Raw genomic sequence first — 12,487 nt, 5'->3', positions numbered from 1 at the left:
TGAGCACCACTCGCCATTAGGGTTCACCAAAAACCCACAATAAAATTAACGGATTGTGGAGTGGTCAAGTCAACCATAACGCCCTCCAGATCTGGGGCATGCCGGAGCTGGAGAGCGCACACATACAGGAAAGAAATGCACATTTTGCAGCCTGCCAGAATTCAGCATACTGATGGATGCTCAGAAACTTCAACTTTATGCTAATTTGAATTTACGACCCCCAATTAGTAGCACTTAATAACTCAGTTAGAGGTGATCAGTGAAATACTCTTGGTCAAGTGTAGACATAAAAGTTTCCATAACTGGGCTTCATTTTGCGATAAGGACCAGCAAAAGGAGGTCTACCGTTTGACCATCCCTTGGTTCAGTATGGTGGCTTCAGATGGAGTATTCTTGGTTTCTGGGGTGGTTGGCCTGTCGGAGAGTTACCCGTCTCCCTGTGCCCTATCCTGTGAAGCCATGACGTGTGGCTGACCTGCCTATCCACACAGCCTTGAGGACATTACACTGTACCCCCTCTCTCAAGCATTCCCATTAGTTTTCCAAGACCCTGCCTTCTGGAAGTTCCTCTACAGATCTAACCCGAGTCCTTCCTACCTACAAGGGCAAAGTCATTTCTTGTTGCGTGGTGGTCCTTGTGAGATGGAGAAGGACCTGTCGTGACTTGGCTGTTTTCCCATCCACTCCAAACCCTCCCCCTGGGTGGGGGCTGTCCCTCCTTTCCCCAGAGAAGAGGGGACACCTACCTGATGACGTAGCCTTTGAGAAGGCCATTCTGGTGGCTCTCGGGAGGCGGCTGCCACTGGATCATGATGGACTGATTGGTCCGGCCGCTGGCGATGACATTCTGCGGGGGGGCTGTGGGGGGCTCCTCGGGGAGGGAGACCCTGGATAGGAAAACGTCAAGAGTGGGTGGGTCTGAGGCGCCTGGGTGGCTCAGTGGGTTAAAGCCTCTGCCTTCGGCTCACATCATGATCCCAGGGTCCTGGGATCGAACCCCACGTCAGGCTCTCTGCTCAGTGGGGAGCCTACTTCCTCCTCTCTCTCTCTGCCTACTTGTAATCTCTGCCTGTCAAATAAATAAATAAAATCTTAAAAAAAAAAAAAAAGAGTGGGTGGGTCTTTCCACTTTTAGTCTCGAGGGCAAATACAGGAGTTTAACGGGATACAGGGAGGCTGCTCGGTTCCTGGATGACTCTACACAGTTGCTGTGTGCTTTTGGGCAAGTCACTTAACTCTCTGAGCTTGCTCCTTTATCTTTTAAAGGAGTATAATAAACCTCCACTTGCCTGCTTTCTAAGACTAGTTGAGGCTCAAGGACACCATGTATGGAATTGTTTCAAAAAATACCACAGAGCCCCAGATGTGTTTGTGTCTGTGCAGCTCAGGGACATGGGCCTCAGTTTCCCAGATGTCAGAGAAGCTGCTGTGGGGGCTGATGACGTCCTGAGCCCTCCGGTATTTCGGAAGCAGGAGTGTTAAACACTTGCAGGCTGGTGGTGCTGTGTGATGAGGCTTCCTTTTCTGCCCAGCTGAGCCCCAAGCTGTGGGCAGGGCAGGCCAGGTGGGGCTGGGGAGGCACGTGGTGGTGGTGGGGGCCCATCCCCCATTTCCAGAAGCGAGCGTCACCGCGTGTCTTTCTCTGGCACTGCTGGGGGACGCAGTGTTCCACTGGGGTGTGCCGTTCGCCCAACTGACACGCGCCCATTAAAACCAGAAATTAATTATTTCTGATGGATGTCTCTCCCTTTCAGTTTATTTTTATGTTTTTTCTTTCTGACGGATAGCTTTCCAAAATGTACTGCACACTCCCATGTCTTTGTACAGCCTGTGAGCGAGGGTGATTTAACCTTTTTCTTCGTGACTCGGGGCTATTAGTGTGAAGATTCATCAGGAAGATGAATCAGGGCTTGAAGTGAAGCTTGAAGATGCAGAGAAAGTGGAGGGTGGTTTCCCCGACACTTGGAGGCTTTGTGTTGTCGGGATTTTGTAGTTCCAAAGGGCTGGGGCCGCGGCCACTTTGCTCCCAGCAGCCCTCATGGTCTACACACAGCCGGGTACATAGTAGGTGTTCAACAAACAGTGAGGGAATAAATCCTCCCTGCCAGGCTGTTACCTGCCCCCCTCGCTTTCCTGATAGGGTGTCACGACCCTTGTGGCATCCCCCTCGTGAGAGTCACAAAGACTCCAGCTCACTGGAACTGTGGCAGAACCAAGTGATCGATTTAAGCCAGATGTCCGCGTACATACACACCTAAGAGAGTCTTTTCAAGAGCCAAGTACATTCTTGGTTCCTTTGTAAAAATATCAGTTGACGATATATGTGAGTGTTTATTTCTGGGCTCTCTATTCTGTTCCATTGGTCTAAGTGTCTATTTTTATGCCAGGATCATGCTGTTTTGATTACTACGGCTTTCGAGGATAGTGTGAAATCAGGAAATGGGATGCCTCCAGCTCTGTTCTCGGGATTGCCTTGGCTACTCAAGGTCTTTTGTGGCTCTGTACACATTTTAGGATTTTTTTTTTTCTAATTCAGGAAAGATGCCACTGGAATTTTGATGGCGATTGCATTGGATTTACACATGGCGTTGGGTAACACTGACATTTTAACAATAGTAATTCTTCTCAGTGGGGAAAGGGTAGTCTCTTCAATTCATGGTGTGGGGAAAACTGGACAGCCACGTGCAGAAGAATGAAACTGGACCCCCATCTTACACCACTCACAAAAATAAACTCCAAATGGATTAGATTTAATTGTAGGACCCTAAACCATAAAACTCCTAGAAGAAAACATGGGGAAAGGCTCTTTGACATTGGTCCGGGCAGTGATTTCTCGATATGACACCAAAAGCACAAGCAAGAAAAGCAAAAGTAAGTTAAGTGGGACCTTAGCAAACTGAAAAACCCCTGCCCAACAAAAGAAACACTCCACAAAATGGAAAGCCCACACGCTGAATGGGGGAGAACATCTGCAAGCCCCAAGTCTGATAAGGGGTTAATATGCAAAACACATAAAGAACACATACAACCCAAGAGCAAAAAAAAAAAAAAAAAAAAAGGAAAACAACCCAATTCAAAATGGGCAGAAGATCTGCATCGGCATTTTTCCCACAAAGACCCACAGATGACCAACAGGTACGTGAAAAGATGCTCGGTGTCCCTCAATATCAGGGAAACGCACATGAAAACTACAATGAGATACCACCTCCCACCTGTCCCAACGGCCATCATCGAAAAGACAAGAGATAACAGGTGTTGGTGAGGACGTGGAGAAAAGGAATCCTCGGGCACTGGGGGTGGAGATGCAAACTGGTGTTGCCACCATGGAAAACAGGATGGCGGTCCCACAAAAAATGAAAGGCAGAACTACCGAATGATCCAGCTGTCCTACTTCCAGCTGTCCCACATCCAAAGGAAATGAAAATAGGATCTGGAAGGGACACCCGCACCGCCATGTTCACTGAGTATTAGCCACAGCAGCCAAGACACGGAAGCACCCCAAGCCTCTGTCCACAGAGGAGTGGACCAGGAAGATCTGGTATATGTATACAGCGGCAGAGCATTTAGCCAGGAGGAGGAGGAAATCCTACATTTCTCACAACATGGATGGACCCTGAGGGCACGATGCTAAGTGAGATAGAGTCAGACGGAGAAAGACAACTACTGTATGATCTCACTTATGTGGAATCTAAAAAAGCTGAACTTAGCCAGAGTGGAGAGTGGTAGTTACCAAGGGCGGGTCGGTGGGGGAGACCGGGAGACACTGGTTGAGGGCACAAACTTCGTGATAAGATTAGTAAGTTCTGGGGAACTGAAGGGGAGCACGGTGATTGTAGCTAAAAAGACTGTATCATATACTTAAACGTTGCTCAGAAAATAGATCTTAAATGTTCTCACCACCGCAAAGAAATGGTGATTTTGCGACGGGACAGAGGGGTTAGCCAACACCACGTGGTGATTCTGTTGCACTGTGTAAATCAGCACCTGTCCACCTTACACTCCACCATGTTCTGTGTTGACGGTACCTCAATAAATCTGGAAGAATTAAAAAGAAACCCGGAAGAGGGTTTCTCTTCTCCCACAGCTTGGGGGCATGGGATTTGTGTCACTGTCACTCTGACCTTCCATCCTTTGGGGCTGAGGCGGTCAGAACGGCCTCCTACATAAGTGGGTCTTCCCAGATGATGCTTGAAAATGGATGACCCTCTGTTTTTACTTAATTTTCATCACTTTGCAGAATCTTCGCTGAAAGCTTACTAGGACCTGGCATTGTGCAAGTCACTGGACACAGAGACCCGTGTGGGTCCACGGCCCCGTATACCTCATGGCCACGTGACAGTGGAGGCGTCTGTGAGGAGCTACAGCGGAAATCAGATAAGTCTTTGAACTTGGCCAGCTCCCAGTGAGGGGACCACTAATTCCGGTGGGGGCTCATCCCACACCAGGCACCGCTTACAGAGTCACCTCCTGTCCTCCTTGTGGTGTCCCTGTGAGGCAGGCATGAGTCATGCTGCCCCATTCTACAGAGGCAGACACCGAAGTCCACAGGGCCGGGGAGGCGGTGGCCTGGGTCTGCGCTCAGCTAGGCCCCACGATGCCACATGGGACTCGGCTTTAGGTCCCCTCAGACCCTCCCTTCGATGGAGTCACCCAGAGCCCCTCTGGAAGAACACTGGCCCCCTCACCTCTCCGTGTCCTTGCTGAACTGTCCGTTCCCCACGTCGTTGACTGCACAAAGGCGGAACTGGTAGGAGCGTGCCGGCACCAGGCCCTTGACCATCACCGAGGTAGCCTCGGGGTCCACACTGGCCAGGAGCACCGTCCAGGGGGCATCTACGAGGACAGAGGGTGCAGGCGGAGGGGGACAACCCTGGAGGCCCCGCTCCCTACCCCATTCTAGCAGAGGACAGCCTCCTGGACTTGGTCCACTGGAGGCTGGTCACGTCATTTATCTGGGTCCCCTTAGCCCACCTGTCCCGGGAGGCTGGAATGCCCTGGGGAGGAAGCAAGGGCTCACAGGACCGGAGATGCACCTGGCCTTTTCTAGCTGCCCCCGCCCCCCCCCCCCCCGCACCCCACCCCGTACCCGCCCCCACCGCCGCAGCCTACTGATGAGCTCCAAGGCAAACTGTATTTAAAACATCATTCAAATGAGGCCTGCTAATTTCAGAGTTCACAGCTTGGGGTCTTGGAGAATAAAAAGCAAAAAATCGCCATTGCCTGGGGGGCTCTGGAGTGGCAGGCCCTGCGTGTCCCCTCCCCCCACAGGGATCCTTATGCCACTATCACAATGTGGGGGGGGGGCACGGGCCAATGCACATTTCTCAGGGAAGCTGCAGTTTCCAGAAGGCCTGCTCAAAGGCACAGAACTGGGAAGCAGGGGAGCTGGAGCCGGTCCCCTGGCTGACTCCCCGCTGGCTGGGGCGGGGGAGGCTTACTGTTCTCCGACATCTCCAGGATGTAGCGGAGCAGAGGGCTGTTGCCGTCGAAGGGCTTGGCCCACGTCAGGTTGATGGCCCGTCTTTCTGTGGTGCTGAGGGTTGCCATGGGGTGCTCGGGGGCGTGAGGAAGCTGCCTGGAGGAGAGATATGGTGGGGTCACCTGTGAAGCCCGGAGTCAGAGGACACACAGGTGCCTGGGCTTCAGACTGAACATCACAACTGCCTGTGCTCAGCCATCGGCCTGGCCTTCGGACTGGAGGCTCTGGGGACCGCCCCCCCTCCCCCTCCCCCCCGCCTCCCACCGGGTCCAAAGCTGTATCCAGAGTCCCCAGCTCTTGACAGAGGGCTGAACTGAGCTGGGGAAAGGCCTTGGAGGAGGCCTGGGTATGTCCCCAGAGGGCAGCGGACCCAGGTCCCACATGGCCCAGGCGTCCACCAACACAAGCCTCCTGTTGTGGCCTGTACCCCCTACACTGGGGCCAGGGCGCCCTTACCGGACACGCAGGTGGGCACTGCGAGAGTCATTGCCTCCCGCGGACAGCACCCGGCAGGTGTACGTGCCGATGTCCCCCGACCACGTCTGCGAGATGTGCAGGGAGCCGTTTTTGTCGAGACGGATGCGGGGGCTGCTCTCCGTGCCCAGGGCGGCCCCGTCCTTCTCCCAGACGTACCTGAGGGGAAGGAGCAGTGGTCAGAAAAGAGGGGTCGGGAAGTAGGGGTCCCTGCTGGGGCTCAGCCTGGGGCTGGTCTGGAGCAGAGCCCCAAAGGCAGCAGGGCACTCCCCAGGAGACACAGGCCCCCCCCGGGGCTGGTCCCAGGTGGGAGCATGGTGCGGGGGGGCCCCCCCGCACAGCCTGCAGCCCTCCGTCCCTGTCACAGGGTGCTCTGTCCAGGAGGCTTAGCCCACGAAGCCATTATACCTCCTGTTCAGGTCTAGGTCAGAGCCGTGTTGCTTTTGGCCAGAAGCCACCGCCAAGCAGCCAGCAGGAAAGAGCCGGCAAAAGGTAATCTTCCGAAGAGGTTAAAAGAGTACAGCTTGAAGAAGAATGAACGTTTCCGCCCAGACTACATTTTGGAATTAGTTTTATGAGGGGAATCATTAGATCAATGCATCACCGTGACAAATTGACTTTAGTGTCCAAAAAATCACTTTAGCTTCGGTCAGTCAGTACAAAGGGGGACTTGAGAAATTACACACATGCCCGTGCCTGACAATAAGAAATATCTCCCCTGGAATGATCCTGGAGGAAATACAACTATTACTGTCATCCGTGTAACGTGGGGTGCCAGTTCTGGGGAGCACGTCACGCTGATGCCCTCCCCGGGCAAGGTTGGCCAGGGCGCCGGGAGCCAGGGCAGGGAGCCAGGAGGGGGGCTGGGCGGTTTTGCGCACGACCCGTCACTCGCTCAGCCGGGGACTATGTGGCTTGAGCCACGAGGTGTGGCAGCTATCAGTATCAGAGAATCTAAAACTGCTGGGGAGAATGAGCCCATAATATTTTTAAGTTAAAAAAAATCAGAAAATTGCAATTGCAAATAAAAAAATAATTGACAAATTACACATTGCAATTAAAAAAAAAATTCAGGGCAAGAAAACTGAAAAGCTTTCCCATCACGGGGAACCATGAGTAACAGCGGAACATCGCTGTTTCAGATTCTTCTCTCCTGCCCCAAGGGGGCCTGGCACCACAGTGCTGTTGGGTTCCGAATTCAGATTCTCTGGTCAAATGCTGCCTTGGCCACTTACCAGCTTCGTGATCCTGGGTGTGTCTATAGCCTCCCTGTGCCTTTGTGTCCTCATATGTCCTACGAGGAAAAATAATACCACCCACCTTCTAGGGTTCCTATAAGGATAGTGTAAGTTCATAGAAAAGGCTTCCGGTGGTAAGGGAGCCATAGAAGTTAGTCATGGATTTTGACTCTCAGAGCACATGCTGGTAAATAATGGGTAGCAACAAAGTATCACAGACTCTTCCCAGTGTGACCCCCTGCAGACCCTGGTTTGTACTGGCTGCTCGGTAGGACCCACGTGGCTGCTCGGTAGGACCCACGTAGCTGCTCTGCAACTGTTCCCGCCCTTCTGTGAAGGGCTCCTCCTTCTCTCACATTATAGTTAATGCTGTGAGGAACATCCTTGCCGCAGATTTCCATACATTCTAAATCATTTCCTCCGGGATCAGTTCTCAGCAGTGAAATTGCGGAGTTAAATTTTAAGGCTTTTTATATACATTTACAAATTGTCAGACGTAATCACCTTCAATTCATCTCCATAGCTAGAAAAGAATCATCCTTGACAGCGCTGATGGCACGTGTAGAATTTTACTTAAAAGGAAATCTAGGGGGCGGAGAGTAATATCTGCTTAAGAAACAGACTATGGCAAACAGACGTTCTTGGCCGCAGGACATGGTGTCTTAGGAAGGGAGTATCACCACCTGTGGAGTGTTTGCGCCCAAACAACTAAGCCCGAATCTAATCAGCCATTTACTCGAGTCTAATTAGAAATACAAGGGATAGAAGAACAGGTGCACTGCATCACAAACGAACAGCTGGCCAAAGCAGGGGTCAGCAAACTAAGGCCCCCTGCCTGTTTGTGTAAATAAAGTTTTATTGAAACAGAGACATGTTCATTTGTTTGCACCTTGTTTGTACAAACAAGACTTGGAGAGCTGTGACAAAAGCTATTTAGTCCTCAAAGCCTAAATATTTACTCTCTGTCTCTTTATAAAAAAAAGTTAGCTGGGCCACTGTCCTGTAGAACCTGGTTTCTGCAACTAATTAACTGCGGGTAGACAAAGCAGTCATGAACTCAAACATTAAGAGGAAGGGGAGGGGACTGTATAGAATGAAGGAGACACACCAACGAAATGCCACGTGTGGACCTTGTTTCAGCCCCGAGTTAAACCAACCAATTTTTAAAAGGACACCTCTCAGGGATGCCTGGGTGGCTCAGTCGGTTAAGCCACCGCCTTCAGCTCAGGTCATGATCCCAGGGTCCTAGGATGGAGTCCTGCATTAGGAATCCTTGCTCAGCAGGGAGCCCGCTTCTCTCTCTGCCTCTGCCTGCCTTTTGCCTGCTTGTGCTTGCACTCTGTCTCTCTCTGACTAAATAAAATCTTTAAAAAAATGCTCTTAAAAAAACCAAAGACACCTCTCAGATAATCAGGGACGTTGTAATATGGTATTACAGATATCAAGGGATGGTTCATTGTGTTCTGTGTGAAAGGGACATGGTTGTTATGTTTCAAGAACATTCCTTTTAAGTAAGAGATGCACATTGACATATTTAAAGGTGAAATGACACGCTTGAGATTTGCTTTTAAAATACTGCAGTAAAAAAAAGTGGCTGGATAGGAGGAGACAGGTGAGCCAAGTGCCGATAATCACTGAGGCTGAGAGATGGGTATGTAACCAAAGAATACAAATGTAGGGATCCAAAGGGGCACCTGAACCCCAGTATTTGTAGCAGCAATGTCCACAACTGCCAAACTGTAGAAAGAACCCAGATGTCCATAGACAGATGAATAGATAAGGAAGATCCAAATATACAGCAGAATACTATGCAGCCATCAAAAATGAAATCTTGCCATTTGCAACGAACAATGTGCATGGAACTAGAGAGTATTATGCTAAGCTAAGTAAGTCGGTCAAAGAAATAAAATTATCATATGATTTCACTCATATATAGAACTTAAGAAACCAAACACAGAATCATAGGGGAAGGGAAGGAAAAATAGAACAAGACAACATCAGAGGGAGACAAACCATAAGAGACTCTTAATCATAGGAACCAAACTGGGGGTTGCTGGAGGGAAGGGGTGTGGGAGGAATGGGGTAACCGGGTGATGGACATTAAGGAGGGCATGTGATGTTAATTAATTAACATCTCTATGTTAATTAATTGAGTTTAAATAAATAAAAAAAAAAAAAGAAGCAGGACACGTAAGGTCTGATGATCTGGGTGTCTCTACTCTGGGCTATATTTGAAATTTTCCACAGTAGAAAGTTAAAAAAACAAAACAAAACAACAACTCATGAGTCCATTTAATTCAGGGTAGAAAATTTCCAAAATCATCTGTAATTATATAGCTGGCTATTAAACAATTTTGATGAGCAATTTCAGGACTTTCAGCTTTAAATAATATTAGGTAGTCCTCAGGAAATCAAAGAAGGGCAAAAATATTTAGTTACAAGGACATTCATCATAATGTTTCTTTCTTTCTTTTAAAGTAGGCTCCACACCTAGCATGGAGCCCAACATGGGGCTCGAACCCATGACTCTGAGATCAAGACCTGAGTTGAGATTGAGTCAGATGCCCAACAGAGCCAAGCCCTGTGATGTTTCTTAATATTAGCAAAAAACTGAGAAACCAGCCAAATATTCAGCATTGGGGAACTGGTAACAAAAATTATGTTACATCCACACAAAGGACGAGTGGATAATCATATAATGAAGTCTATACAAGAATATTTATGGACAAGGGAAGAGATTCACAATGGGTTCTTAGGGGAAAAAGCAGACAAAGTGTATCTCTAGGTTTTGTATAAATGACACTCTAATACTATTACCATTATATTATTATTATATTACTATATTAATATTATTAAAATTATTGAGAGAAACAGATAAACCTACTTCTTTTCTTTTTCCCTCCCTCCCCATTTTTGGTGGTCTATCTGTATTTTCTATATTTCCCTCCTATAAAGGGTATCTATTAGCTGTATAATAAAAAAAAAGCCAATGGAAATATTGATTAGTATTATCAGTGGCCACAAGTGGATTGCTCAGACTGGGTTTCAATCTCGGCTCAGATACCTAACAGAAGAGTTTCTCCTAAGGTTGTTCTGGAAGCTGTCTGGGCAGGCAACCTGCACCTGCTTGGGCTGTGACCCCTTGACTCTGGCTTGATCTTGAGGAGGGCACAGAACACAGAATTAAGTGGCCATCACTGTAATTTGACTGGGTTGCTTGTTGGGTCCTTTCTAGCTTGTCTGGTCAGGGAACTCCCGTGTGTTCCCTAAATCTCCAAGAGGGTTTTCAAGTCCAAGGAAGGGGTGGGAGATAGGGGGGTGGGTTTGGCCACAGACTGACAATTTTGGGGCCTGCAGGACCAATTCTGTGTTCTCTCCCCATCGAGGAACGATTGCCCTAGATTGGGAGTTCCATTCTAAGGCCAGGAGTCCCCAGTGAACTGGAATATGGTTTTCCCATCTGTGGGTCCCTAAGGGTCCTTGAGAGGTGGACTGTAGCTGTACTTCAAGGGGTCCCCGAATCCCTTTGCTCATTAGGAACTGTCTAGAGAATGACTAAAATATGCAACTATTTTCCAAATGCCAGCTGGATGCTATTTTAATAAATAAAACACCAATTTAAAGCGTTGTTGAATTTATATATAATTATATATAAAATATGTAAATAACTATAAACTATATAAATAAATATAAAAAATTAATAAAACCTTTATTATTATAAGGTTTTCAATTAATAGGGGCTAAAATTACAGCTACCACTTAGGTGGGGGCCCGAGACACACAGCAATATTCTCTGGTGGTAGGGAGATGTGCAGAGTTCTCCTGGAGAACATTTTCATAGTTAAGATACATATATGTATATATATATATATATTTTTTTTTTCAAAATTTACTAATCCCAGTTACAAGCATATTTTGTTTCTTGCATCGACAGTATTTTCATGACATCTATGTTAGGGCCCCGGCTTGCAAACTGGGAGCACACAATGGATTCTCAAAGAATGGGTGCGGGTCTAAGTCTAATATTCTTTTTTTTAAAAATTAACATAGAATGTTTTATTTGCTTCAGGGGTACAAGTCTGTGGGGGTACAATCTTATACAGTTCACAGCATTCGCCATAGCACATACTCTCCCCAGTGTCCATCACCCAGACACCCCAACCCTTCCCACGCCCCCCCTTCCGCAACCCTCAGTTTGTTTCCTGAGATTAACAGTCTCCTTTGGTTTGTCTCCCTCCCAATCCCATCTTGTTTCATTTTTCCCTCCCTAGTTCCCCCAACACCCTGCCCTGCCTCTCAAGTTCCTCATATGAGAGCGATCATATGATAATTGTCTTTCTCTGATTGACTTATTTCGTTTAGCATAAAAGTCTAGTGTTCTTTATGCCAACCTTGGTTTGGGGGGGGGGGGCCCATTCGGTGTGGTCGTAGAGACTGTTATATGCCCAATGGCCACCAGATGGCGCCCCAGGATGCAGCTGCCTCCAGGGCGGTGGGGGCCAAGCCTCCCAGGTGGCACCCGCTGGCCCCTTCCAGCCAGTTGCTTTGGCAGTGATATTGGCCATAAGACCACAAGACACAGAAGCAACATGGAGGGGATATTTGTTCCTAAGAAAGCAGTTAATTTTTTTACTCAGCATCCCGGAGTTCAAGGGAGAGGCCAGAAGGGACCACTTTCTCCCGGTCTTAGTTCCCGAAGACCTTCCTGGGCTTGGCCCAGGTGTCTGCAGCCCAAGCTCAGGAGGGATTCTGGCTTTTAAACCCGTCTTGGCTGCTGCTGTTCTATCTCCAGTGGCTTCCCTGGGGGGACCTGTTCCCTTCAAGCCAAGTAGCTCACCAAGGTCCCGGCTCCCAGGGTGGCCGCATTTTGGGGCGCCTTCCTCTCACATGTGTGTCCTGCCCTGGCCTATCTCTGCTCCCACGCCTGTTTACCCAGACCGGGCTGGTGTCCACTCGGGGGGGGGGGCAGAGGATCTAAGATCTGGGTCAAAGATTGCGGTAGAGTGAGGTGCCGTGCCACGGCAAGAACACCTCAGAGTGTCCACGTGTCACCAACCACAATGGCTCTTCCTTCGCGCCCCTCCCTCCTGCATCCCCCTCTCCTCCATTCTTCGGTATCCCCACCCCCGCCCCCCCAAACACGGCCCAGTTCAGTTCAAGCTAGCTCAGCCCTGCCCTAGCTCTGCAGGTGGTCCCCCCACGGCAGGGCACGGCCCCACAGTCACACTTAACCTCCTTGGTGTCGACATCTATCCCTGAAGCCGCCCTCCCCTCTAAACGCCTCCGTGGGGCCACA

The 12,487-nt window shown here is 49.2% G+C and overlaps 1 protein-coding gene across 2 annotated transcripts in view; it reads right to left on the bottom strand.

Annotated features, from left to right (window-relative positions):
• SDK2 (sidekick cell adhesion molecule 2) overlaps positions 1 to 12,487 on the bottom strand; it is a 246,015-nt gene that overhangs the window by 56,227 nt on the left and 177,301 nt on the right. For both annotated transcript variants that reach the window (XM_059148912.1, XM_059148913.1), the window contains exons 13-16: positions 5,936 to 6,112; positions 5,439 to 5,575; positions 4,686 to 4,833; positions 747 to 887 (exon numbers count right to left, since the gene is read on the bottom strand). In XM_059148912.1, the coding sequence (XP_059004895.1) occupies positions 747 to 887; positions 4,686 to 4,833; positions 5,439 to 5,575; positions 5,936 to 6,112 (603 nt within the window). The remainder of the gene's footprint in view (positions 1 to 746; positions 888 to 4,685; positions 4,834 to 5,438; positions 5,576 to 5,935; positions 6,113 to 12,487) is intronic.

This window comes from Mustela lutreola, chromosome 15 (genome assembly GCF_030435805.1).
Source record: "Mustela lutreola isolate mMusLut2 chromosome 15, mMusLut2.pri, whole genome shotgun sequence".
Classification (NCBI taxonomy): Eukaryota; Metazoa; Chordata; class Mammalia; order Carnivora; family Mustelidae; genus Mustela; species Mustela lutreola.
Note: the sequence above shows the minus strand (reverse complement) of the source record. Positions and strands in the feature narration are given on the sequence as shown.